We start from the raw sequence: 25,988 nt of genomic DNA, 5'->3' as shown, positions 1-25,988 counted from the left end.
TGACGAAAACATGCTCCAAATTGTTGAAAAGTTTTAGTGGAAAACGAAAATGGATTTGCGATTATTGCAGATATAAATCTGCACCATGATATAAATAATTAACTAATTTAATAAAATAGAAATTCGTTTACTGATCGACGTACGAATCCTGTTATATAAATTATTATTTGAAAAGACACTTTAGAAATAAGCTTTCAATATATAAAATAATATTTTATTAAAAACTTTGGAATAATTGTCACACGTTAATTTTGTCTTGGTAAATGTATTTTAAATACTGGAAATTATTAACTGTTTCTTTATCAAATTATGAAGATTCATAACATGTAGAATTTATTAAAAACAGGTTTACTAAACACAAACCTCATTATAATGCAGTAATTATAATAGCAGAAGTAATTACTGAATAATATCGAATTAGGGCAATTTTACCGGGAAGGTATTATATTCCTGCGAAGATTGAGCAAATCAGTGTATTGAATCACATAACGCACATTCTCCAATTCGACTCTACCAAACTAATTATTATGGTCGTTATTATCGCATCGAAACAATTCACTGATGTGTATTATGATTATCCGCCTCGTTAGCACTGAATTAATAATCGAGCGGCAACCCGTCCGGCGCAGATTACGCGTGGTTCAATGCGAGATAAGCAAACAATACCAATCTTGCGCGATCGCTGCAAGATATTACGTATCTTTCGCAGCATAATATGGAACCATCGTATTTTGTAATTAGTATAATATTTCTTTCTGCTATTCACTAACCGTGGAAAAAGCTTGAGGATGTTTAAAGCGTTATTCACGTCTATCATTTACTAATAATTCAAAAATTCCGTTAATCTAATTAAAGTCAAATAAAAAATCGAATAGTTAAACAAATTAATTAACTTATCGAAAAATAAAAGATAAAAAACATTGTTTATCTATTTATTGAAAACAGTAGTTAAGAATTTAAATAATTTGCAATCGAATTTAAAAGACAGAGCATTATAAAGAGAAATATTATTCGAGAAAGCTCATATCAGATTAAAATATTTTTTTTTTTATTTAAGTGTTATTCATTATGGCATTATTATTGTGTAGCTGAATTGTTCAAGTTCAAGTAACACAATGGGATTTATAGATGTGGCAATTTAGATCAATGTTGAACGTATTATGGTATGGTGTAGTCAATAGGACCAGAGCTATTACAACCGTACGATGTTCAGCTCCATGTAGATCGCCTATACATGGAAGATGCGCATATACGAACATCCGTTAGATTGTATGTCCGTTAGACTCAATAGAATATCACAGAGAGATGATGATACACTATGCCAAGCGGATATTAGATTGGACCAAAATTGTAAACCCATAGCAGATTCTGTCAGATTATGTTACCTTATTGTATTTGTCCAAAAACAGCTTATTTAAGTAGCCACAATCTTAAAAGGAATGGTCGTTAACGCTTTACAGACGTGCAAAATTTCGATTAGATAATCCAAAAAGCTAACTGATATCAAGGTTAAATTAACACTTTATTAAAATTCTGATTTTAATTTCAGTTTTTGTTAAGATTAAATTAGATGAAATTCTCTCTAAATACTGCTCAGGCTGTCTAAAAAGTTAACCCTTTCGAGACTCCAGGTACACATGTGTATCATCAAATTTAAATTCAGGACTAAAATTTTATTTACCGTTAAAATTGATTTCTACATGTAAAGTTTCGGGAGTGTATCGTTACATCTTCCAGTTGAAAAAGAATGCCAGAAGAAAATGCAAAAAAGATGCACAGAAAATAAAACTCAAACACGTACAATAAACTAAAAACACAAAAAAGTTTCCCCACTGTCCTAGATTAATGCCGTCTTGAAAGGGTTAAAGGGCCTCAGAGAACCCCGCAAGTCCCTTACACTACAAGAAACATCGCGTCGCTTTGAATAATTATTTTTAAATCAGGCACACAACGCAGGTTGCGTTGTATATGCAAGGAGGCCGCGCGAGGGAAAGGACGAGGGGCGCGAAGGGCGCTAAAGAGGATCGAAAGCTTGAAGTAGGTCAGTAACGCTCGACGTGTGTGACTGCCTGCCTGTTGGGCTTTTCTCTCTACGGTGTCTACTCCTGCGGACGTGCTCGTCCTTGATCCCGTCGCGCACCCTGCGAGAATGGGGGCGAGAATAACGTCCATCTGCCAACCGTACGTCCGTCCGTTCGCGTACGTGAGACCGTGTGCGTATGTGCGGGTGACATGCGTGCATCGTCAATCACTGACGTTCCATGACCTCCGCCGTGGAACATCGGCCCTACTGCACACTCTGTATTCCTATCCCTGTCGCCTTAGCGCGCGTGGTGGTTTCTCGTTTCTGTATACCGATGCGCTCTACATGCATACGCGCGCGAGCGCGCGTGCATGTATGTGTGCGGTACATCTCTTGGTGCCGCTGCACGACATGCACCAGACGATGTCGGTGTGAGAGAGCGTCTGCTCCCGGCGCTGCTGCAATCAATACCAACTGATGCATTTGTGCCCGTGGCTTTCGTGCCCGGCCGTTCGCACGCAGTGCTCGCGCCGATCTCCAACTATATATATGTATATATTTCGCGAAATTTCTTGTAATTAGCCAACGTGTAAATTTACAGAATTTTGTAAAATTCCCTTTGCAAAATCATCAGAAACATAGCCGGATCGATCTATTTTTCGAGTATGCTAGAATAGACATTGAGAGAATAAAAAATGTACAATTGGTATTGATTGGTGTACCCTCAAAATTATTGGGAAAATGACGTTAAAATTATCGCCCAGGATTGTATATAAAAATATCGAACTTTATCGGGTATATGAATAAGTTACTGGCATTCAAGAATAAAGCTTCTTTATATAAAGCTATTTTATAAAATATCATCCGTCGTATAGAAATAGTTGGCTCTTCGCACAGCTAGTGGTGAATAGTTAAAGTTAATGTCACACGAAACTAAATTATACCCCAGTTAAACGAAAATTCTATCAACCTGAAACAATTGTCGAAGAAAAATTGAGAAATGCACGGAGAAAATTTTATGTTAAATTTTACTATGCTGCCGCACCAACTGCGGACTATCAAGACGCCCAAGTTTAAATGCTATAGTCTTATAGTAAAATTACTATGTCCATAGCATTTAATGCTACGATCATAGCATTCAATACTATAATAATGCTATGATCGTATCACTAAATGCTATGGACATAGTAATTTTACTATATAAGACTATAGCATTTAAACTTGGGCGTCTTGATGGTCTGCAGTTGGTGCGGCAGCATAGTAAAATTTAACATAAAATTTTCTCCGTGTGTAAAAGAAATAAAAATACGAGAAATTTTCTTGGCACCAACATAAGCTGATATTTTTTTAGTAAATGCACACGATCACTATACACTTATGTCGTTACATCCCGACGACATCGGCACGCCATCGACGATCCCATGTAAGTTTCTCTTTTTTTCTTTTCTATCAGTATAAAAGAATCCATTGTCTCTCCCCGTGCGTGCTACTTACGGGGCACCCCGGGGGCCGCTTCCTGACCCGGAAGGAGGACCGAAGGGAGAGCCGATAATGTCAATGCGGCTTTTCCTCGCGTGTTTTGAGCGGGCCACACGCTGTGCGCTGAGTGCCTCTAAATGCAACCTATTTACTCGCCGCACCGCCTACAGGATGTCTCGGGGAGAAATGACTACCACTTTAACAAGGCGTAATGTATACGTTTCCGAAAGATTGTACTTTTCCGTTGTTGTAGCTATTGTTGCGAGACGCCCCTAGCTCTTGCCTCGATCCTAACGCGTTTTCTAACCCTTTTTATGATAATATCAGCGACGTATTTGGCGATCGTCAAATTGCTACGTCAACGGATTGTTAATACTTTTAAGCATATATATATATATATATATATATATAGAAAAGAGAGGGAAAGAGAGAACAAGCAAACAAAAGAAAATTAAATATTAAGAAAGTAAACAAGTAAAAATAATATTTTTTTTACAGCAAAAGTTATCAAACTTTATGTTTAGGAGAATATCATGTGTTAATTTGGTCCTTTAAGTTTATTAGTTTTTAAGAGACTTTTTCGAATTTATTAGCTTATTTCAGTGCCCTCAGAAATTACTTAAAAAAACAAAGAATAAAGCGTGGTTCCAGGTTAATAATGTTTGCTGAAATTAATGCACGACGGTAGTACCGCTTCCGATACATTAATTATCGCAATATTTATAAGGTAGAGTTACGTACGCCTATCGCTATTCCCGCGAGTACCATTGTTTCTCTGTGTCGCTGCACCGAATAATCCATAAATTCACTTAATTGTAAAAATGATAAAAACGAAATCTCTCAGGCACGGTCGAGAAAAATATTCATCAATCTGAATGTTCCTTAATAATTATTAATATTATTTTTTATAAAATCAATTTATGTAGACACAGTATCTTGCAGACATTGTATCTTGTTTCTAATTAGATTAAAACAGACACTCTATTCGAAAAAAAGGAAATTTTTTAAATAATTTTCAGCAGCGCAATCAGATTTAATAACTTCGATTCTAATATTGTAATTTTTCGTCGGAGGAATGTACTATCAGCGAGTTTCTTGCAAGTACGAACGTTGAAACTCGTTGAAACTCGCCACTTCGAGGAAGGTAGAAGAGAAGCCGATCAATTACAGTATATTCAGGAAACGAAGCTTTGTAAGTTCTCTATAATCTTCTCGGCATTATCAATGGCCCTACTGATGGACCTATACAGTATCTAAGATCATCAAAGATATAAAGTACAGAATGTAGCGTAAATTGCCATCGAAGCCCCGAGTATCTTGCGTCCACGGGTAAATAGCCACATTGCCATAGTTATTGAAATGAAAAGTCTTTCGCGACTGCTCCACGGCTGCACAGAATCGCGCGGGACTAAGAAACGAGACAGGGTGAAAACAGAGGGAACGACACACGGCGGAGAGACACAGAAACCGGGAAAGAGGATGTGATAGAGAGAAGAGGTCAGAAAATTACAGACGAGGGTGCATACTATCGTTCGGCCGAGTTCACCAGCGACGCTATTTCTTTTCCTTTCTACTGCCCCGGCTTCTCCCTCGCTTCCTATCCCTCTCCGGGCGTCCTGCTCGTATAATCCGCAAATTACTAACCTAACCCCCCGAGCGGCTTAAAGATCAAGCCTTGTTCGAGGTAGATTCAAAGGAGGTAATACCCGCCCAGGACTTGGCAAGAATCCGTCGCAAAAAACCCACGAAAGAACGATGAAATACTCTCCTCTCTGCTAGGAAGAGTCTCCGTCTTCCTCTTTCTTACCGGGGCGCTAGCTGTCTGCCTTTGGCTAGCCCGTGTTTCTTATACGTAGTGTCGCGCACTGGCATTTGAAATACCCTCTTGCGTCCTCGCGTTTGATACGTGGAACGAATTTACGACGTTTTTCGATGAAGCCCGAAAATCGCGAGTTAATACAAAAAGAGAAGATATATTCGGACCATTCCCGGCGACGTTAACGTTCTGCGAAGTGACTGAAGGCATTAATCGTACAATGGAATCTCGGCTCGGAGAAAGAGACCAAAGTGATTTTAATCTTTTTATCGTATATAAATATATAACTAGCACATTTCGTTTTTCAAACGATGTGCTCATAAAACGTGTATTAAGAAAATTTATTTACAATTTCAGAATCTGGAGGAAATCTAATATCTATTTTATTATTCGATTGACTTAAATATTATCCGATAAGTCAGATCAAATGTTATCTTATGATTTAAATGATTAGTATTACTGTGGTGCGCTCCAACACTTGCTTCTTGCCCTTTATTTTTACATTTCTACATGTAGCTCCGACAATTTTCTCCAATTGAGCGCGGATTTATTTAATCAAGTGAATTTCAACGCGAGAACTCTATATACATGACACATGATATTATGACACATTTACCATATTCTCGATATTATGACAGATATTATTTCTAGAATTGTTGCCATCTTTAGAATAGGAATATACATACGAATATATATGATATCGCAAATATTTAATATTTAAAATCCATATTTCTCTTTTCCTATCATTTTCTCTATGGATTTATAAATGTGTCATTTATTTTTGTGAAATAATAATTATCTTCCTTTAGAATATATTTAGCTGTCATTATGTATTTATAAAAATATAATATATTTATTCCTTTCTCGAAAAATTCTTTAATAATCAAAACATGAAATTATCATATCATATCTTCTCATATTTTGGTATTTTTATTTTTTTACATTTAATCACTAAAACCCTTTGTCTTCGTATTAAAAACGTGTCAGAAACATCATCACAATACTTTAAGAAAAAATCGGAACTCTATTAATTATATGGAAACTTTGAAAACGAAATATTAATTTCATAAAGATAAATTACTTAAAGACAAAAAAATCGCATTTAGCTATTTATAACTGTCTTGTGATACCATGCTTATTTAAAAATATAATATTGTTATTAATTAATTAATTGTATATAAAGAATAATAACGAGCTCTCGAATGTTGCTCCGTTTAGCATAGCCTGGAGCTTTAAATCCATCGCTATTCCCCGCCTACATGCTCTCCCAAAAGCATCCAATAAAGGTGAGCTTCACGACTGATCGTTAATTTAATAAACGATGGGAACACGCCGTTAAACGCGCAAGCACACGTGTGGGGGACAAAGTATCGGGGAAAGAACTACAATCGACAGACAGCACTGTCTGTCGCCGCGTCGTTTACGATAATGAGCGTCCGACGCTTGCGTGGTATCGATAATATGTCGTCGCTGACGTATACAACGATTTACGCGTTATCTCGTTTTGCGTATATAATCATAATTGTATATACATCTCTACGACTGGCGCGTAATTATTTAAGATGCTGACCTGCAAGTCACAGTTTTGGCAAAACGCCTCGCTGTGAAATTTTTGCAGACTAATAAATTTCGCGACGTATATATGTATACATGTATAACAATCCTTCGCGAATGGAGAAGAAATCGATGTAACGATACATCACGAATATTATATGCTGTTTATCCGTATATCGTATATTACACAACCGAAGACTTCAATCAATCGGACTTTTCTCACCATGTTATTACGCTGCTTCCCCGTCTGAATCCCCGACATGTTTTTAATCCAAAGTTTTATATCGGTTTCGAGACACAAGAAAAGGAGAGAAAAAAGACAAACGTGTGAGAGAAGAGAGGGGGGAAAAAGGGGGATGCGTTTATGTGATCGTTCGATAAAGGGCATTCGTTCGTCGAACCTCTCTCCTCGTTGCCAATATAACCGATTTTAGTGCCTCGTGAAACCAAGATCCTTTTCATTAAAGCTTTTACTGCTGACTAAATACGGCGAGCTGCGGCGAAGGGTCGGGCAAAGCGGGGCAGAATATACGAATGAGAGAACGGGTGGGAGGAAGTTCTAATCCCCCGAATGTTAACTTGGATTACGTGCAAACCGACCGACCTTCTCTCTTTACCACAGGCGGCTAATAAAGACCGGAGTAGTGTGCATAGTGACCTATTCAATTGAAAGCACAGATACACCGGGTGATCGAGTAAACGTCCGCAAGCGTGACGAGACGGGATTCAATCGATACTGGATATTTCTATCGGGTTGAGAAGTAAATAACTCATGAGGTACGTCAAAATATTCTCAAAAATTACCGCGAAATGTTCGTCGTCCGAGAAGAATTGAGATTGACAAACGAAATCAAGTCGATCGCGCAAAAATAAAATTTCAAGAATGTAACTTTAAACTTGCAATATTAAAAGAAAGAAATTTAACAAGTATGTTTTGTGGAATTGTAGCCTGCTGCATAAAAATTTAAGCTGCACGAGATTTTAAGCTATTGTATTCATGGATTTATTATACCTATTTACTTATTTCTCAGCCATTTTTGCCTTTTTACGTATTTACCACTGCAAGTTCGAGAAGCAAACAAAAAGAAAAAAAAACTTTACAATTTTTCATGCTTGAGCACGTAGCGATCCCATTATGTTACGCAATGGAACGAACAAAATCCCATGCATCTTGATGGTCCGTGCTTATTCATTTATTAAGTTCGTTACTCAGTTGTCTTCGGGAATGCACGCGGTGCGTCGGTGTTGTACGCGTCAACTGAACGCCAAGTTACTTTATTTCGTATCATTGGCTCGCTGTTTAAAGAAGCATCGTTTGCGCGTCAGTGTGTACTTTAAAAGACGAGGTCGTCGGTGCAGAACGTCGTGGAGAGACTATACGCGTCCAGACGGCGACGTCGTCGACGGCGCCAAGCGCCGTGCTAACTAGCACCCCTAGCACACATACATACACATGCCCACGCCCTTTATTAAACGTCGCCACCCCCGTCGGCACCCCCCCACGCGTCCTCCTTCATAAAATTGAACGCGACGTGTACACCTATACGCACCGACGATGACGTACACAGTACACACGTACGGAAAGAAAACGGACGGGAGGGCTCGGGCGGCTCGGGTAAAAATCAGAGCGAGAAGACGAAGGGACTCGAGCGACGGTCATTAAGCCCAAAGGTTTTCATTCCGATAGAACGACCTGTCAATTTGCGCGAATTAAAGTGTACTATTCACATCACGCGTCGCTTTTTACCGAAGTAATTATTCAGGTTTTCGGTGAGAAAAATTTTTTCGAATGCGCCAATATTTGTAACGTTTTGTTGATGACGTTTTTTCAACGTAATTATATCGAAGCATTTGATAAAAGGTTGTTAATTGCAGATAAGTCTAATTAAAAAATGTCAGAGTATGGCTCTGTATCGAGTTTTTCTTGTTATATATGTATAAAAAATATAAAGGGTCTACATTGTCACTATATCTTTGTGCAAAAAATATTGCTATCTACACATCTAAATCTATGTTATTTTTCATAATAGGATATTATGAAAGATAATATATATAAATTCTTTAATTTATATATACACATAAGATAAATATAATCAACATATAATTTGCATTTACATGCAAATTAAATATGTATACATTCATATATTTATATATTATTCTTATAAAGAAAGGCAATATTTCAAAAGTGTAAAAGTGTATTAATTATCAATTTTTTCAATATTCTTTTTCATCTTATATTTATCTTTGATTCGATTTAATTTATTGGTAATCCTTTGATACCAAATTTTTTCTTATAATACATATTAATTGAACTTAAAAAGCCGAAGTTGAAGGTTCATCAATTCGTCTAGAATATTTTCTTTATTTTAAATAAAAATTGTGGTCATTTAAACCGTGGAAACTGTGACGATTGCTTATCCACATTCGGTTGCTATTATTCCATTACTTGTAACCAGAGTCGAGCACTTGTGACCCTTCTCGAATGACTAACGATCTGATGAGATGGAGGATGATTGATCGGACTCACATACACACACTCTTGACTATTAATTAACTTTGCTAATACGATGACGGAAACAGTGTACAAGTCCGTCGCCCAATTTACTAATGAAATGGTAACGATATCATTGAAATTCGAATACATGAAAATATAATACTTATAAGAACAATAAAAAAAATGATATTATTGAAATTCGAATGTATGGAAATATAATACGTGTGGGGGGGGGGGAATAACAAAAAATAATATCGCGTGAAATTTGGATCGTCTCTCTAACTGTCCAATTATGGAGCTGCGTAACATTCAAAATCAATTCTGACGAATCAAACTTCGGGGATAAACTTGTAACGCAATCTTCATTCATCCATTACGTCGAAGATAAAGTTAACCGACGGGCGCAGTAGCTCGTTCCTAAATAGATCGCGATGTTAAATTAGTTGTGACTATTATTAACCCGCCCGAGGGAAAATTGCATATAAACAACGACGTGAAATACGCACGTTTAAAAAGTGCACACACGCTCACGCTGTTGTGCATATTCATTAAGTAAACACCCTGCAAATGACTGTTACAATTAACAACAGGGTAGCGTCGACTGCAAATCTTGATACTTTACCGAGGAATATCGAGGGAACAATATCGCACTGCTGCATCTTTAATGACTCTCTCGTATCGCGGGGCGTGTTTGCTTTATTGTGCGCTTAAACCCGGCAACTTTTCAGAACCCGTTGCGGCCTCTAAGATGAAGATTGCGCGGACTAAATATCGACCCCTCTGGCCGGTTCGTTAAGCGCCTTCACCCTCGGCTTTCTAAATTTAGTCGACTCCGTTCGATGCCATTCTTTTTACTTACCCCCGAGCGAGTCCACCGCCGCGCCGGCCTAATCGCGTTAATTTTGTAGCCGCTGGTTCCTTTGACACAATCCGCGTGGACGAGGCCCGCGCCGCGCCGTTCCCTTTGATTCCCGCGCCATGCCGCCAGTGATTAACTGCGGAAAAAGGGGAAAGGTGTGTGTGTGAATAAACTTTCGCTTCGCGCAGTCTTATTTGTCGCGGCTATGCCGAATAGGCAAATGCGCGACGCGAATTCTTTGACGCTGGTGCAAAATTGATTTCTCTTCCTTTTTGGAAAGACTAAGGAAGGAGCGCCGCAGTTAATTAAGCTTAGTAATTACCTCGAAGTAAACCTTCTGATAAACTTTACACGCGGTCTCTTGTGCTTGCCGTGACGGACAACCGCAAATTTTCGACGTGGTTTTCGACAAAATTGTTCCTGAAAAAAATATAGAAAATTATTTTCTTATTCTCAGTTAATTTGACGAGAAATAATAGTAGAGCGTTACTAATTATCATCATTTACCTGAACCTTCGAAACCTTCCGCGGTGGTCGCCCGACGATCCACTCGATTCCTCGGGTCAGGCACTTTGTTTTTCAAACCCGCAACGCGACGAATACACGACTAACATGACCGATCGAAACACACCCGGTGGTTATAGTCGGGAAAAGAGACGCGGCGCGATTTCAGAACTTCAAGCTCGATACGAGATCGAAATGACCAGCGTCGCCGATTAACCGACAACCGACGCCACGAATCGCGACGAATAATCCGCGATGAATTACGATCGCGAGCGTTGATCCGACACGACTGATAGTCCACCCACACAACGGACATTCGATACCTCGTTCGGCACTCCCGACGTACATCTTTCTACCCGACTCGGTTTTTAGCGGCGAAAGACGCGAAAGACGCGGAGCGATCTTGCTTCGACTTCGAACGGAGTACGGCGCGAGACCGAACATGGCCGCCGTAATGCGAGTGTCGCGAACGGCGAGGGTTAGCCGGAGCGAATCGCGGCAAATCGCGGTCGCGCGCATTAGTCTCGCACAACTAATGATCTACGGGAATCGCGCGACACTTTGTACGGCCCCCGCGACGCACGTTTGCGCGTACAATTCATTCTTTCCCGATAAAAGAGCTTTCCGCGAGAAACGCGGAACGATCTCCCGTCGGTTTCGAACTCGCTACTCGCGCGAAATCAATATGGCGGCGACGCAACCGTATAGGACAATAGGACCGTTGGCGTTATAACTGCACTCGAGCGATCTGTTCCTTTTAGCTGCGACCACTTCGTGTCTCTTGTATTTAGGATAAGCACGTATTTGGATTTCTGGAATAGAAAAAAAAAGAAAAATTATGAGCCAACATCGCTGAGAAGAGTATACATGCGATAATTAAAATTTAAAACTTGAAACTATAGAAAATTAGAAAATGCGACAACGCCAAAAAACGGTCAAGTGGCTCCATCTCGCGCTCGAACTTCGAACCTCGATATCAAACTCGCGACTTTGCGGTCGGTAAAGAGTTTGATCGACGAAAATCAATTTCGCGAAATATCATATTGTCCAGCTGCATTTGATCTTCAGAATTAATTAAAGATGCGATTGTTTAATTTGTTTGTTTAAACTGCTCGAATTTCTACGATGTCCTGTCAGAATTAACGTCAAACGTCACGATATGCGATTCTAACCTCATTAATGGATCTATTCGGTTTTAGGAGCATCTCTCGCGTCTTCCCCTTTTATAAAATAAAATAATCGCACATATCGAAGGAAAAATTAAGGGGGCGAAAGACAAAGCGCAGTTCGGCAAAAAGCGAGCCTTGTCTGCTATGTGTGTACTGTAGCCCTTCCCAAAAATGGCACAAGTATTGAACAGATTACTGCTCAATAGACGTATTTACGTTCTGTCCAAAAACAGTAAGAGATTCGCCGGTCATAGCAAATGGCAAAACATAAAACACATAAAAGAAGAAACTGATAACGAACGGATGGTGCTGTTTCATCACCTCAAGTTGCAAATGACAGTTGCTATACGGGGTATGTGATATTCACTGTAACAATTGTATCCAATGCTTGCTAAACGATAGACTCCCCATATATGAAATATATATATTCTACTTGCGTGATTAATAACTGCATTTGAACATATCTTTTCAATATACTTTGTACATACGTTGCTGGGTACATTTGATTTCATTGCGACGTAATAACTTCAGCATCAACATGCCAGCTGCTATGAAAAAGAAAATAAATAGTATCTTCTTTCAGAGAACGGCAGTACAAAGCCTACTCATAATTTAAAACTATCGCAAGTCATTGAACGAGCTAAGAAGGTAAACATGCCTGTGGCATCGATAAAGTCTTTCCTTGAGAAGATGGAGGCACGTAAGAACAAGACTCAGACAGGTATAATTGAAATTCGTGGACCAAACGGTTACGTCATGCTTGTATGTTATACAACGGATAATCCCAAAGCATTCTCGCATGAGCTTAATGCGAAACTCAAAAAGACCAGGTATGCCAGGCATGCATGTTTCTGACATATAAAGTATATATCCGAAACGTATTGGAAAGTATTACTATCTTAGGATATTTGGAAACAAAATTTTACTTCACTTTATTATATAATGCTCCATATTTAGCATTATATAGTACAGTAATAATTCTTTTATATATATATATAAGTAGTATAAGAGACAGCACAAATTAAATATTCGAAAATATATACCTCTTATCTAATATATTTTTAATTGTGTACACAGAGGAAAAGCTACAGATACCTCTGCCAAAAATATGTTTACTCATTTAGGTAGTATCATAGTTGAAAAGAAAGGCGATTTGGAAAAAGCTACGGATGATGCTATTGAAGTTGGTGCAGAGGACGTGGAGGAATTCAAAGAGAATGATACGGAATATTTCCAGGTATTCAATAAGAGCTTATTTTTTAAGTATTTAAATAATTATAAGGGAATTATGTAATCTTTTACACTATAAATGAAGAAGAACATGTATATATTTATATATGCATGTATGATATTAAAATTACAATTTGTATATGTTCATTAAATTTTTTTTTTTTACAGTTTAAATGTGAGCCAAAGCTCTTACAGAAAGTAAAACATCTTTTAGAAGAACGTCAATACTGTGTGCTCACAGCAGAGGAAGATTATATACCACAAACTATAATAGAATTAAATGAATCAGATTTGGAAGCTGTTTCTCTTATTCGTGAGAAAGTTTTAAGCTTAGAAGATGTCAGTCATATACATGATAATTTAGAATAATTTATAATACTTTAACATAAAAATACCCATGTATATATAAGTAAAAGAGGTATAAATCACAGGTATAAATACATTTTATATAATCATGTGGTTAAAGAATAAAGAACTGTTTAAAAATTCTGAAAAACTTTATATATAAATTTTCTATATTGTAAATATATTTTAAAAATATTTGAATAAGAAATAGACTTGTCATTTCAATATAAGAATTGTTGTTTAAAAAATTACTTTATTGAAATTACATCAATCAAATAAATGCAGATGTAAACATAATTTTATTTTAATATAAAATTATATTAAACACTCTTTGAAAAATTCTTTCAATATATTATAAATAATTTACTTGATTATATATGTTGAAATGATTTTCTATTATTACAAATCAACATATAGATAGTAATTAAAGTGCATACTTTTGTTCAAAGAGATATATACATATATGCATATGTCATAAATATCAATTAAGATTCTTGTCAAACAATAAGCTATTACTTATCTGCTAAGTAAAAAATGCATCATTATTCTACATATTATAGGTCATATTCATCTGTACCATATCCTTTTATATTATGGATATTAGAACCTGGAAACTCTGATATTGCATTGTTATGGAAAAGTGTTATCAGTATTCTCTTGGACATCCTTGCTTTTACATTCCATGGACTATTGATTATATTGTCGATCGTATCAATCACTTTACTCATTTTTGAAGGTGTATCGGTAGGCTCCGCATTTTCTATTTTGTCCTGCTTCATAACATTTACATTTACAACTTCCTTATTAGGATTAGAAGAATCTCCTACATCGTCGGATACATTCTTGTCTTTCGATTTCTTGCTTTTTTTATCTTTTTTTTCTAATTTTTTGGTATTTGGATCTTGCTCTTCGTCAGTATTTTCCTTATCGGAAATTTTCCTCTCTACACTGCATACATCGATTTCACTCGAACCGTCTTCCTTACCAATGCTTTTTCTCTTTTTCTTCTTATGTTTAAATTTTTCTAATAGTCCTTCTTTTTCCTCTTCTTTAGTCGTAGGAACTGGTAATGTTTCAATTATTGCTGCATCCTTATTTTCCTGTTCGATTAAATAATCATTTTGTTGCTTTGAATCTGACTTATCTAATATCTCAATATTTTGGTGATTCAAACAGTCTTCCTTACTGATACTTTTTCTTTTGTTCTTCTTATGTTTAATTTTTTCTAATGGTTCTTCTTCTTTTTCCTCTTCTTCTTTAGTCGTAGAAACTTGCAATGTTTCCATTACTGCTGCATCCTTATTTTCATTTTCGATTAAATCGTTTTGTTGCTTCGAATCTGATTTCTCTAATATCTTAATATCTTGCTGTTCATTGTTTATTTCTGTTTGAATAGCACGTTTTTCACTCTTGCAATTTTCCTTATCTTTCTTCTTTTTCTTTTTACATTTCTTAGAAATTGCCGTTTCTTCTTCTTCTTTACTCTCCTTATCTTTCTTGATTTTTTTCTCAATTGTCTTTTCAATCTCGATACCTGTTTTTTCATTTATGACACGAAGTACTGTAATGTCGTCAACTTTGGCCTTTTTCTCTTTTTTCTCTTTTTTCTCTTTCTTCTTTTTCTTCTTTTTCGATTGTTGTTCCATAGTGTTTGTTTCTCCGTTTTCAACAATACTAATATCTAGAGTATCTTCTGATTCTACATTGATTTCAATTATCTCTTTTTCTGGTGACTCTTGTATCGTTTCTAAATTGGACGTTTTAGATATCTTCCTCTTGATTTTTTTATTTCTGTGCTCATTCAACTCGTTATCGTTAATTTCTTCGTATAATATTTGTACATCTAACGCTTCATTAACAAATCCGTTTGTTACAGGAGTTGTAGTGCTCTCGCGTTTCCGCTTCTTTTTACTCTTCTTATTTTCAACTTCAAATTTATCCAATGTGACCTCTCCTTTCTTTTTCTTAGCGGAATTTATATTATATTCGTACAACATGACATGATCGTTGAATGTTACACGTTTCTTGTTGTTTCTCTCGTCCGTCAGATCTAAACCGCAGTTTTCAAGACCAAACTGTGCTCTAAATACTTCAAACTCCTTGCCATTACGATCCTCTTCAGGGTTTGTGCCTAGATTAAGTGCTAGATTAATAAAACCATTTTTGCAATCATTATCAATAGTTTCAGCTTTTAATTTCTTTCTGGTATTGTGTTTATCTGCTTCAGTGATGTGCAAACTGTCAAATTCCTTCTTCCTTTTCTTCGTAGGCTTTGTAGAAGAACCATTGCAGTTTTCAAGGCCAATCTGTGCTCTGATTACTTCAAATTCCTTGCCATTACGATCCTCTTCAGGCTTTGTGTCTAGATTAAGTGCTGGATTAATGAAACCATTTTTACAATCACTATCAATAGTTTCAGCTTTTAATTTCTTTCTGGTATTGTGTTTATCTACTTCAGTAATATGCAAACTGTCACTTTCAAATTCCTTCTTCCTTTTCTTCGCAGACTTTGTAGAAGAGCCATTGCAGTTTTCAAGATTAATTGGTGTTCTGAAAACTTCAAATTCCTTGCCATTACAATCCTCCTCAGGTTTTGCGTCTAGATTAAGAGCTGGATTAATAAAACCATTTTTGCAATCACTATCAATAGTTTCAGTTAATTTTTTTCTAGTATTATTTTTATCTACTTCAGTGATATGCAAACTGTCACTTTCAAATTTCTTCTTTTTCTTCTTCGTAGACTCTACAGAAAAGCCATTGGTGCTATAAGCAGTTTCTATAGAACTATTCAATCCCAAGCAAGGATTGTCAAAAGCGTAATTGCCTTTATCGTCAGAGTCTTTTAACGCTCCGCAACTGGACAATGATGTATCTACCGTTTTTGGTGAAAATCCAAAACCAACATGTTGATCATTCTCACTTTCAGAGTCAGTTCTTTGATTATCAGGCATATTGCTTGATAAGCTTGTATCATTGTTTGACTTTACATTACATTTCAAGTAATCAGACTTATTACTATAGTTCGACTTATGTTTAAAATATTCAACCATGTTACCACAGTTAATTGTGTTGACTCCATACCAATCCTTAAAGTCAGGAGCTTCCGTCTCACGAATACCGTCGTCTTTTTCTACCTTGACTTGAGTTTTTTCACCTAATTCTTTTTGACCAAATATATTTGCCAAATCCTTTGATTTATATTTATTTATATCTTTACCGCGCGTGAACTTCTTATAACTGCAAATAAATTGATATATTTTTATAATTATGTAATATACAAAATATTTCTTAGTTTCATTTTTATAAATAAAGTTAATATTCGTAAAGATGTTTGTATGCGTAAAAAGATATCTAGATATCACAGCTTACTTAAAACTTTGTTTAAATCTGAATGTATCTATATGCATACATCTTGCATTTATATATTAGCAGAAATTAGAGAATGATATAATGCTTATAATATATAATGCTTACTGCACACGAGCACGACTCTGCTTAGATTTCAGCTCGATAGACTGTCCGCTGAGATTAGTGTCCTCATCTTTAACAGCATCTTGATCTCGATTACTGTTAAGCTGCTGTAGAAAGTTGCCAAATTTTTCCTGATGTTCAGTCCACTCCTCAAAATTCTTGTCATATCCCACACCTTCCAGAAAGAAATAAGATCTTACTTAAGCATGTCTACAAAATAGCTAGCCTCTAATGTAAAAATTACAGATTGTTTTAGGTACATACCAGTTGTGTCGCTCTTGTGTGACACGCTGTAAATTTCTGTAGTTCCTTGCTCATTAATGCCGAGTCCTTTCCCTTTCGTCCAGCCCATCTTCTCCAACATTTTCTGGCCGATTTTGTTCGAGTCTGACGTAAACATATTATTAGTAGGAAAAGCACGAAACGAGATCACAATGTATGTTGGTGCATACCGGATGTAATTTGAGTCGCAAAAGTCACAACTGACAAATTGTGAGAGAAGTAAACTATAGCCGTAGATTTTATATATCTTGAAATATTCACCTTCGGTCCAAAACTTCCCCCGTGGATTTAAAGTCCACTTTTGCTTTTGCCGGCGCTCCGCGAGCATGGACATGCTTCCTGATTTAATTATCAATTTCCGTCTTTAACACAGACACCAATCAGGCGTAATTAAAAGCGATAGAATCTCTCAATCTTTACTAGCTACTTTTTTCTCCCGACAGATTAGATTTGTACTGAAAGCATCACAAAATATGTCGAGCTCGCGCTCACTCGCGCCTTCGCGAGAGAAGACGAAATTATTTTAGGTTATGGACAGTATGGGCTATTCATGGACTAAAAATTCGTTGAAGATTATCCGCGACTCGCCAATCACGAATCACGAATCAAAAAGAGTTTTCATACGACACGTGCCCAAACGTGCAATATTGGCCTAATTAGGCATAATTAGGCCAATATTGGCAATATCAGGAATTATATTACGCTCGATGAAAGCAATAGCTAATTAAAGTAAAAAACGATCAATTTTTGAACAATCATTAATTATTGCAATATTGGCTTGTGCATTTCCGTGACAACGAATCGCGATGAATCTCCTGATTGGTCAAGTCCGATACCGGAAGTCCCCCGCTTTCACCACGTTTTCTTCGAGAAGGAAAGGAAGCCCGCGTTCAGCGACTCGCTCGGCGTTCCTTCCATTTCATCGCTGACGACGCAGGTAGCTATATCGAGCTACACGGGTAAGATATTTCTTCTCGTCTTATTTTTTCGTAATTTGTAATTTGTCTACGCACTTGTTTCCGCTTGTCCGTAAAGCTTTTAAGATCGCGCCGCCTCGTCGATTATTCCTCGCACGTGTGATTCATCGAATTCGCGATCGTTGAATCCCGCCGTTTCTAACCACGTTCTTTCTCGAGGCTCGAAGCCGCCACGTGGTTTAGTTCGGTACGAAATAGAAAATCCTCGAATTATCCTGCGATCTCTTTAAGAACTTGAGAGCGAAGAACGGCTATCTGTTTCTCAAAACTCAAAATCGTCTAATTATGTGCAATTGCCTGAGACGTCAATATTTAACCTCTCATTTTGGCATGCCTCCAGCTCGTATCTCGCTGGAGCATGAATGCTTGTGGGAGGTAAAGTAAAGAGGGAACTTGCCTTCGGAATCCACACGATACTGTCTGGAGCCGTTTCTCTAAGTTTCCGACACTGTCTTAATCTTTAAAATAAATATGTCGATGCACATTTCAATAGATTTAATACTGATGCGTGTACGCTTGTCTAATTATCCTCGATTTTACAGGATCGTGCACCAATCGAGGAACAGTTTGGAACGAAGCACACTTCGCCAATATTTTATATATCCATCTGCAGAAAGCAGATGAACGATTAGAGAGTCTGGAAAGAAAAATAGTTTCTTCTGCAAAATAATGCCAGGATTTGCATTGCTGGACAAGAGCTCTACGACATGGGTGGACGGTTGGACTATTCATTATACAGCCCAGATCTTGTTTCATGTAGTTTTTGGGTATTTTCCAACCTAAGAGGAAATGAAATCTTAAAGGTTGAAAATTCAACTCTGGCCTGAACATGAAAGACGCTGGATTAAGAAAACTCCTGAAAAGTTATCTCTGTGTGGCGTGAAAAAGAATGACGACAAAAGTCATGGAATATTTGTGCAAGGACGTTACGATTATGCAAGTTAGATATAAGTAAGTTTTTGTAATTAATAAAAGCCAACATTAAAAGTTTTTGTAACGTGATGATACCGGTATATGATATCACTGTGATTATACACAACGTTTTTACCTCTAAGAAGAACTGATATTTAAGTTGCTATTTCTACGATTGCAAAAATCTCAAAATTAAATCTTGATATTTATGTATAAATTTAAAATTGCAGAATATATACTGTGGAAGATCAAGATGATGGCAATACTATAGACTCCTAAAAACTCATCTCTGGCAGGAAAAAGAATGACGACAAAAGTCTCTATTTGGAGTCCTCATATTTATTATGTTTAGAAATATTCAGCATTTTTGACTTGAAGATCAATGCAGATGAGATTAAATGCAAATGGGATAATTGCGCAAAGGACGTTGCAAATGGATTATGCAAGTTAGATATAAGTAAGTTTTTGTAATTAATAAAAGCTAATAAACATTGAAGTTTTTATAACGTGATGATACCGGTATATGATATCACTGTGATTATACATACGGTTTTACCTCTAAGAAGAACTGATAATTAAGTTGCTATTTCTATGAAATTAAAAAAAAATCTCAAAATTAAATCTTAATCTTTGTGTATAAATTTAAAATTGCAGAATATATACTAAGATCAAGATGGTGGCAATACTGGATGGCAAGATGATGGCAACTATAAGGAACAGCTGAACTTGATACACTCCATGATATTGTTCATGTAAAGTGATGGCAAAACTTGAATTTATTCAAGTTACAAGCAAAATATTGAGCAAGAAAAAATATTAATAACTGGATTAAGGCTCCTGGTCTACATTGATAGTATATACAGCGTCATTCGTGTAAAATTGTGAACTATAGGCGTGAAGAATGATGGTGAAATTATTTTTGCAACGTACAGTGTTGTTTTTCGTTTTAGTACTTGCTAAATTTCGTTACAGTATATATAAACATCGCCCTTTATACAATCATCCAGCATCTCTTTGACAATTAACGGATGAGGCTCATCACAGACTTTAAATACATTTTCTGCATTCACATGATTAAATCCGTTGTATGTAGACTGTATTCAGGGCTTGTCTTATGTCCCTTTGAATTGTAAATTCTATTACTTTCATACCGTCATCTATTGATTACCCAATCTATAAAACCTTCTAAATTACATTTAGAAGGAAAGTTTTCGGCATATTTTAAAAATCTATTCTATCGATTACAAACAATATTTTTTATTCGTTGCAAGAATTTTCATGATATATTTTCTAACGTTATCAATTCAAGATGATAAATGAGTGAACAGGAGCCTTAAAATGTTATGATATAATAAATTATAAAGTAGATTGTGTATCAATTCGTATTTCTTCACCTCTGTAAGTTTAGTCCTCTATCACCTCAAAAATTACATTCATTAATATTGTATCTATAAATTATCAGTTATAGGTATAAATTTACAATCCTAACGTTTTGCAAATATTGTGATATATTCGTGCTTCTTCCGGTTTGTCTAAACATCCGTAGAGATCGTTCAGCTTCAGACAGTCGATTTTGCTCATCGCTTTTCGCTGGCCGATTGCGACGCCGGGTATTTTCGGCGTTAGAGTCGGTTTCGTAGGGTCCGCGCTGAAGAAGTAGCTTCCGTAATGCATTATACTATCATATCCGTATTCGTAGCTATACGTGGCGTTCTCCGGCGATTGCTTGTTGAAGTTGGATCGAAATCCTAATAATAAAAAAAAAGCGATGGATAAAGAAAGACAGAATATCGTCTATGTAATTCAAAATATATAGTTATGTATTTTTTAAATATATGCAATATAATTATATGGATTTGTGTTGTAATTATGTAATTTATGAATGTTAAACTTACCAGGAATGATATTTTCGTAATGTATGTCTATATACATGTCTCTGTCGGCGCGACTGTGCTCGTGGAAGAAACCGAGGGCGTGCATCAACTCGTGTATCGCTCTCCCTTCGTTTTCCAAGCAATTCGGCCCCTTTTCATCCGGCGGTTCCAGGGAGAGTATCTGAGCTCCACCGAATTTCCCCACGAATGACCAGCACCTGTGGATTAATTTCACGAGGCAGAAAGAATGAATTATCTTTTTCTTTTCGCAACGAAAATGCTGCAACATCTGCTTTACAATATTCACCCTTTGGGGTATATTATCGGCCAAATCAGCAAGAAGTCCTTGGCTTTACCGTCCCATGGAACGAACTTTATACATGTCATGTAATTTATATATGTTACAGCTTTATATATTTTCACGTAGTCCGCTGTATCTGGAAACGGTCGTATATGTTACTCCTTTCTTAATCCAGATATTCCCTATTGCTTTCGAATATTGAATGCAACATTAAATTTCATTTAAAAAAACTGTTACTATAATACATACCATACAGAGCGCTGATTACGTAAGGAACTGTCCTATTTTCCCACAGTTTGTCCGGAAAAACGTCCCAGCGTAAACCGACGCGCCAGTAATCGAAATACTATGCAGAAATGATATGAAATGTATTATAAGAAATGTAGAATGGAAAAAAGGAGAACGCGGCGTACCTCGCTGGTCACAGCTATATCTCCCTCGAACAAACCGGGACGGACTTCTGGATCCTGCGACGATTCGTAGAGCCGTAACAAGTCTTGATTCGATGTTCTAACTGTAAAGGAAATTTTTGTAATTTTTATTTTGTTATTCTAACACGCAGAACATGCAGTTTCCATCGCATCGACATTTTTTTAAATAAAATCTAATGCTCTCAACTCCGAATGCATCCGCGTTTACCTATATCAGGCACGACGGGATGTATCGCGTTGACGGAAATTCTGCTTGTCGGCAATGCGATTGCAAAACCGATAATCGCCACGCAAAACAAGTAGCACACGAGCGATTTCATCATCGGTTTTTATATCGCGCACTTTTGCGACAACCAGAAATTCCTACGAGACGAGATTCTCGCAATCAACCGTAGCTTACGCGGTTTTTTTTTCAAAACTAGGTGAAGATAGGTAACGTTAGGGTAGGTTGAGATTACATCAGCTGCAATCAGCTGATCGGCAAAGCATGTGGGTTCAGGAGCACACGAGGTTTCAGTCTCGAGCTTCTTACAAGCGTGTTTCACGAGCTTGACATAAATGCGACTGTGAATTGTGACTGTATTTATTTCTCGTTGATGTTCGTTCTTTAATTTATTTAATTATGCAAGTCTAGTCGAAATAGAATCGCCAACACGTACTGTCCCAGGTAGCAGGATGACGTCTAAAGACGTCTTAATGACGTTTTATTGACGTTAGAGACGTCATTACCTGGTACCTGGTATAAGATCGCACTATGATCTTATATTTCATGGATTATATTAGATTGATTATATTAGATTGGTGTTTACATGAATAAATAATCGCATATACATCAGAGTGACTATGGGCTTTTCGATACAAAAAACCACTGAGCCAAACTCAGATCATGCAATTGCAGGCGCTGCCAGTGGATTTATAACGAGATTTCTATGTCAACCTTTGGACGTCATAAAGATTAGATTTCAAGTAAATCGTGTCACATGATAAAGCATACTTTAACGTATCTTTCTCCCAGTCTTGCAATCAACAAACTATTGTTTTGAATCGCAGTTGCAAGTTGAACCAATTTCGAAGGATCACGTTAGCAAATATAGATCTATGCCGCAAGCTTTCCTGCTAATTTTAAGAGAAGAAGGACCTACCGCATTATGGAAGGGTCACGTACCTGCACAATTTCTCTCGACTGTCTACGGGATGGTTCAGGTGCCAAACAAAATATATTCAATGATTTAATCACAGTTTATATAAGACTATATATTCTACGCTTCTAATAATATCCTATTTGTGTGTGCAGTTTTATTCCTATAACATATTCACGAAAATGTTGCAACGAGTTCCACAAATTGAAGAATGGCATCACACGACGCATTTCATCGCCGGTGCTGGTGCTGGCAGCGTGGCGACGACCGTTTCGTTTCCCTTCGACACTGTGAGAACTAGATTAGTAGCCCAGTCGAGTAATCATCGAGTGTACAACGGAGTGTTACATTCTTGCAGGCAAATTACAGAAAATTTACTTTAATTTACTTTTTAATAATGGAAATCTACAGTATTTTATTTACTAGTGTAGACGTGTAGAGATCTCCTTATATAGCATTATTCTTTTTACATTTGAGTAACATATAATTTTGTCTCTTTTTTTCAGTTCGATTCTTCGGCAGGAATCACCGAGGGCCTTCTTTTCCGGTCTACTACCGACTTTGCTGCAAATTGCTCCACACACCGGTTTGCAATTTGCGTTCTACGGATTCTTCACAGATTTCTATAAGAAATACACCACCGGCACCGATATCAATATCTATAATTCCATGTTATCTGGTAGCACCGCTGGATTGATCGCTAAAACAATCGTGTATCCGTTCGATCTCGCTAGAAAGAGATTGCAGATACAGGGTTTCCAGCACGGTCGTAAAGGATTCGGCAAGTTCTTCCAATGCAACGGATTAGTAGACTGCTTGAGGGTGACGGTAAAAGAGGAGGGTGTGCGAGGTCTATTCAAAGGCTTGGTGCCGAGTCAAGTGAAAGCTGCCACGACTTCGGCTCTACATTTTACTACATACGAACAAGTTTTATTACTATTAAAGATATTACGATAATAGAGGCTCAAATGGAGGGAGTATATTTATAATTATGTATAAACGTTGCTTCAAAAATTAATTTATTACATATTAATTTGTACTTTTAAGAAACTGTGAAAGACTGATTTTTAACTGATATTACTTACATGATATACTCATAAATAAATTATATACGTTGCATTATATTTACATGTATAAAATCATTGAATATAAATTACGTAAGTTTATCTTAGACTGAAAAATATATATTACAATATGATTATCGGGAATTCCTCATGATTATAGCAATGTTCATCATTTAGCAATGTTAAGACTTTACATATTCTGCAGGCATCAATTCTGGATTTCCATCTAAGACAGCTATAATATTTTTCGCTGTGATACTGGCCATTTCGTTTCTAGTTTCTACGGTAGCGCTTGCTATGTGAGGCAGGATCACTAAAAGGACACAAACATAGATTAATATCATTGCATATTCAACTAACATCCTGTACAATCTCTGATATGAGTTTGTATTGACATACGTACCACAATTATTCAGAGTTAAAAGGTCAGAATTTGACGGCAGCGGTTCTGGTGATGTGACGTCTAAACCAGCTGCTGCGATTGTCTTAGTCCTTAAGGCGTCGATCAGCGCAACTTGATCCACAACTAGCCCGCGGCTAGCATTCACGAATATAGCCGTGTTCTTCATTTGGCTGAAGGCCCAAGCGTTAAACATGTATCTCGTTTGTGACGACAATTCCACAGTTGCTATGACAAAGTCGCTGTTCTTGAGTAAAACGGAAAAATCGACTTTTTCACCACCAAATTTGGACGCTTCCGGTTTCTCAGTTCTGCTAGTGTACAGTATCTTGGCAACATTAAAACTCTTAATTATCTCTGCGACCCTGAAGCCAATTCTACCCAAACCGACGATTCCTACGGTTTTCCCTGCCAGTCCTGGGCCGCACATCCATACGGGCGACCAAGCTGTCGTCCAATGGCCACTGTAATAACCACAATAATATATTCAGTTTCAATGTACCTTAAGCACTGTCATTTTATGACACATCTTTATATACCTGTGAACTGCTAAGTTTGCATGTATCACGTTCCTTGATGTGGCTAATAAAAGAGCTATTATCAGCTCCGCAGTGCTCTCAGTCAGGACGTTTGGAGTATAACCGATTTTAATGTTTCTGTTTCGCAAATTGCTTATGTCTAGATGGTCCACGCCCACTGACATCGTTGCCACGACTTTTAACTGTGGGCCTGCATAGTTTAGAACCTCGTTATCTATCTCATCCGTCAGCACACAGAACACAGCGTCTACTCCACGGATCTTGGATAATAATTCATAGCGTGGTATTGGCTCAGGTTTCTCCCATATTATAAGGTGATATCTGTAAGTGACAAAACAAACGCTCTGTTAAGGTAATGGCATGCTGACAACCCAATTAAATTATAAATATGTGTTCATACACGAAATATGTATTTGTTATTGAACTTGCTGCATTTCTTTCATGACATAGAATTATACTGTGGCATAAAATTGTACGATACAAAAAATCAAATAGAAGTGTATTGTATTAATGAAAAAATTTAAAAAATAAGATGATAATAATTTAAACCGAATGTAACTCACCGTTTACGCAGCAAATTCAAGCCCGCAGCGGGTATATCTGGTCGTGTAATCAAAACTTTGGGTTTACTCATTTCGACGGTACTCGATATCAATGCCCTCGGATAATCGCAGACTGTCAAGCCGATTCTCTTCGAACGAATGATTCTCTCGCTTTGTTTGACGAAACGGATAGCATTCAAAAGTATCAGTATTTATTGACATTTATGTTATTCGCCAGTCGGACGAAAAGGTCGCATGACACGTCGACGAACTAACCCCACTTGTGACTTTCAAAAATTTTTGGAAAAACTCAGAAGTAGAAGAGACGCGATTTAATGTGACATAATATTGAGCTGGCGTTCGGCGAACATGCATGGAAAATTACAGAACGGAGATGTTCGTCGCACAATAGATTTATGCTCTCGCGCTATCCGAGATAACAGGAGACAGTAGCGTATCTACATTTCTGGAGCCTGAAGCTAATATTTCTAGGTCTTGAAGCACTTCCAAAATAGTTTTCTTAATAAAAATTTATGCTTTTTATTTATTCATTATTGATAAAGTTAGCAGGCACTTGTGCAAA

General features: G+C 37.0%; 5 protein-coding genes and 1 long non-coding RNA gene across 6 annotated transcripts; 3 read left to right on the top strand and 3 right to left on the bottom strand.

The window, feature by feature from the left end:
- The first annotated feature begins 11,725 nt into the window (after nucleotides 1-11,725).
- LOC139821064 (translational activator of cytochrome c oxidase 1) lies at nucleotides 11,726-13,614 on the top strand. The gene is made up of 4 exons (XM_071791795.1): nucleotides 11,726-12,250; nucleotides 12,482-12,728; nucleotides 12,976-13,135; nucleotides 13,297-13,614. The coding sequence occupies exons 1-4, from the start codon at nucleotides 12,070-12,072 to the stop codon at nucleotides 13,495-13,497; spliced, it is 789 nt and encodes a 262-aa protein (XP_071647896.1). The 5' UTR covers nucleotides 11,726-12,069; the 3' UTR covers nucleotides 13,498-13,614.
- LOC139821058 (uncharacterized) lies at nucleotides 12,939-17,745 on the bottom strand. The gene is made up of 4 exons (XM_071791790.1): nucleotides 17,488-17,745; nucleotides 17,209-17,331; nucleotides 16,948-17,119; nucleotides 12,939-16,710 (listed from the first exon to the last, which is right to left on the bottom strand). The coding sequence occupies exons 1-4, from the start codon at nucleotides 17,558-17,560 to the stop codon at nucleotides 14,028-14,030; spliced, it is 3,051 nt and encodes a 1,016-aa protein (XP_071647891.1). The 5' UTR covers nucleotides 17,561-17,745; the 3' UTR covers nucleotides 12,939-14,027.
- A 294-nt stretch (nucleotides 17,746-18,039) lies between these two features.
- On the top strand, nucleotides 18,040-20,488 carry LOC139821065 (uncharacterized). The gene is made up of 4 exons (XR_011734170.1): nucleotides 18,040-18,185; nucleotides 18,746-19,154; nucleotides 19,346-19,572; nucleotides 19,770-20,488. It is a non-coding gene; the product is annotated as an uncharacterized lncRNA (long non-coding RNA).
- Nucleotides 20,489-20,591: 103 nt separating this feature from the next.
- Nucleotides 20,592-22,178, bottom strand: LOC139821063 (hatching enzyme 1.2-like). Its single transcript, XM_071791794.1, has 6 exons — nucleotides 21,930-22,178; nucleotides 21,704-21,804; nucleotides 21,540-21,636; nucleotides 21,297-21,426; nucleotides 21,011-21,207; nucleotides 20,592-20,863 (listed from the first exon to the last, which is right to left on the bottom strand). Exons 1-6 carry the CDS (start codon nucleotides 22,042-22,044, stop codon nucleotides 20,592-20,594), a joined length of 912 nt encoding a protein of 303 aa, XP_071647895.1. The 5' UTR covers nucleotides 22,045-22,178.
- Nucleotides 22,179-22,205: 27 nt separating this feature from the next.
- LOC139821061 (mitochondrial thiamine pyrophosphate carrier) lies at nucleotides 22,206-23,984 on the top strand. The gene is made up of 4 exons (XM_071791793.1): nucleotides 22,206-22,687; nucleotides 22,772-22,924; nucleotides 23,016-23,218; nucleotides 23,367-23,984. Exons 1-4 carry the CDS (start codon nucleotides 22,565-22,567, stop codon nucleotides 23,815-23,817), a joined length of 930 nt encoding a protein of 309 aa, XP_071647894.1. The 5' UTR covers nucleotides 22,206-22,564; the 3' UTR covers nucleotides 23,818-23,984.
- On the bottom strand, nucleotides 23,863-25,848 carry LOC139821060 (glyoxylate reductase/hydroxypyruvate reductase-like). Its single transcript, XM_071791792.1, has 4 exons — nucleotides 25,427-25,848; nucleotides 24,864-25,184; nucleotides 24,328-24,788; nucleotides 23,863-24,237 (listed from the first exon to the last, which is right to left on the bottom strand). Exons 1-4 carry the CDS (start codon nucleotides 25,495-25,497, stop codon nucleotides 24,107-24,109), a joined length of 984 nt encoding a protein of 327 aa, XP_071647893.1. The 5' UTR covers nucleotides 25,498-25,848; the 3' UTR covers nucleotides 23,863-24,106.
- Nucleotides 25,849-25,988: the final 140 nt, after the last annotated feature.

The sequence above is a fragment of the Temnothorax longispinosus genome, chromosome 10 (assembly GCF_030848805.1).
Source record: "Temnothorax longispinosus isolate EJ_2023e chromosome 10, Tlon_JGU_v1, whole genome shotgun sequence".
In the NCBI taxonomy this organism is placed as follows: domain Eukaryota; kingdom Metazoa; phylum Arthropoda; class Insecta; order Hymenoptera; family Formicidae; genus Temnothorax; species Temnothorax longispinosus.
The sequence above is the reverse complement of the archived record's forward strand: the minus strand, read 5'-3'. Positions and strand labels throughout refer to the sequence as shown.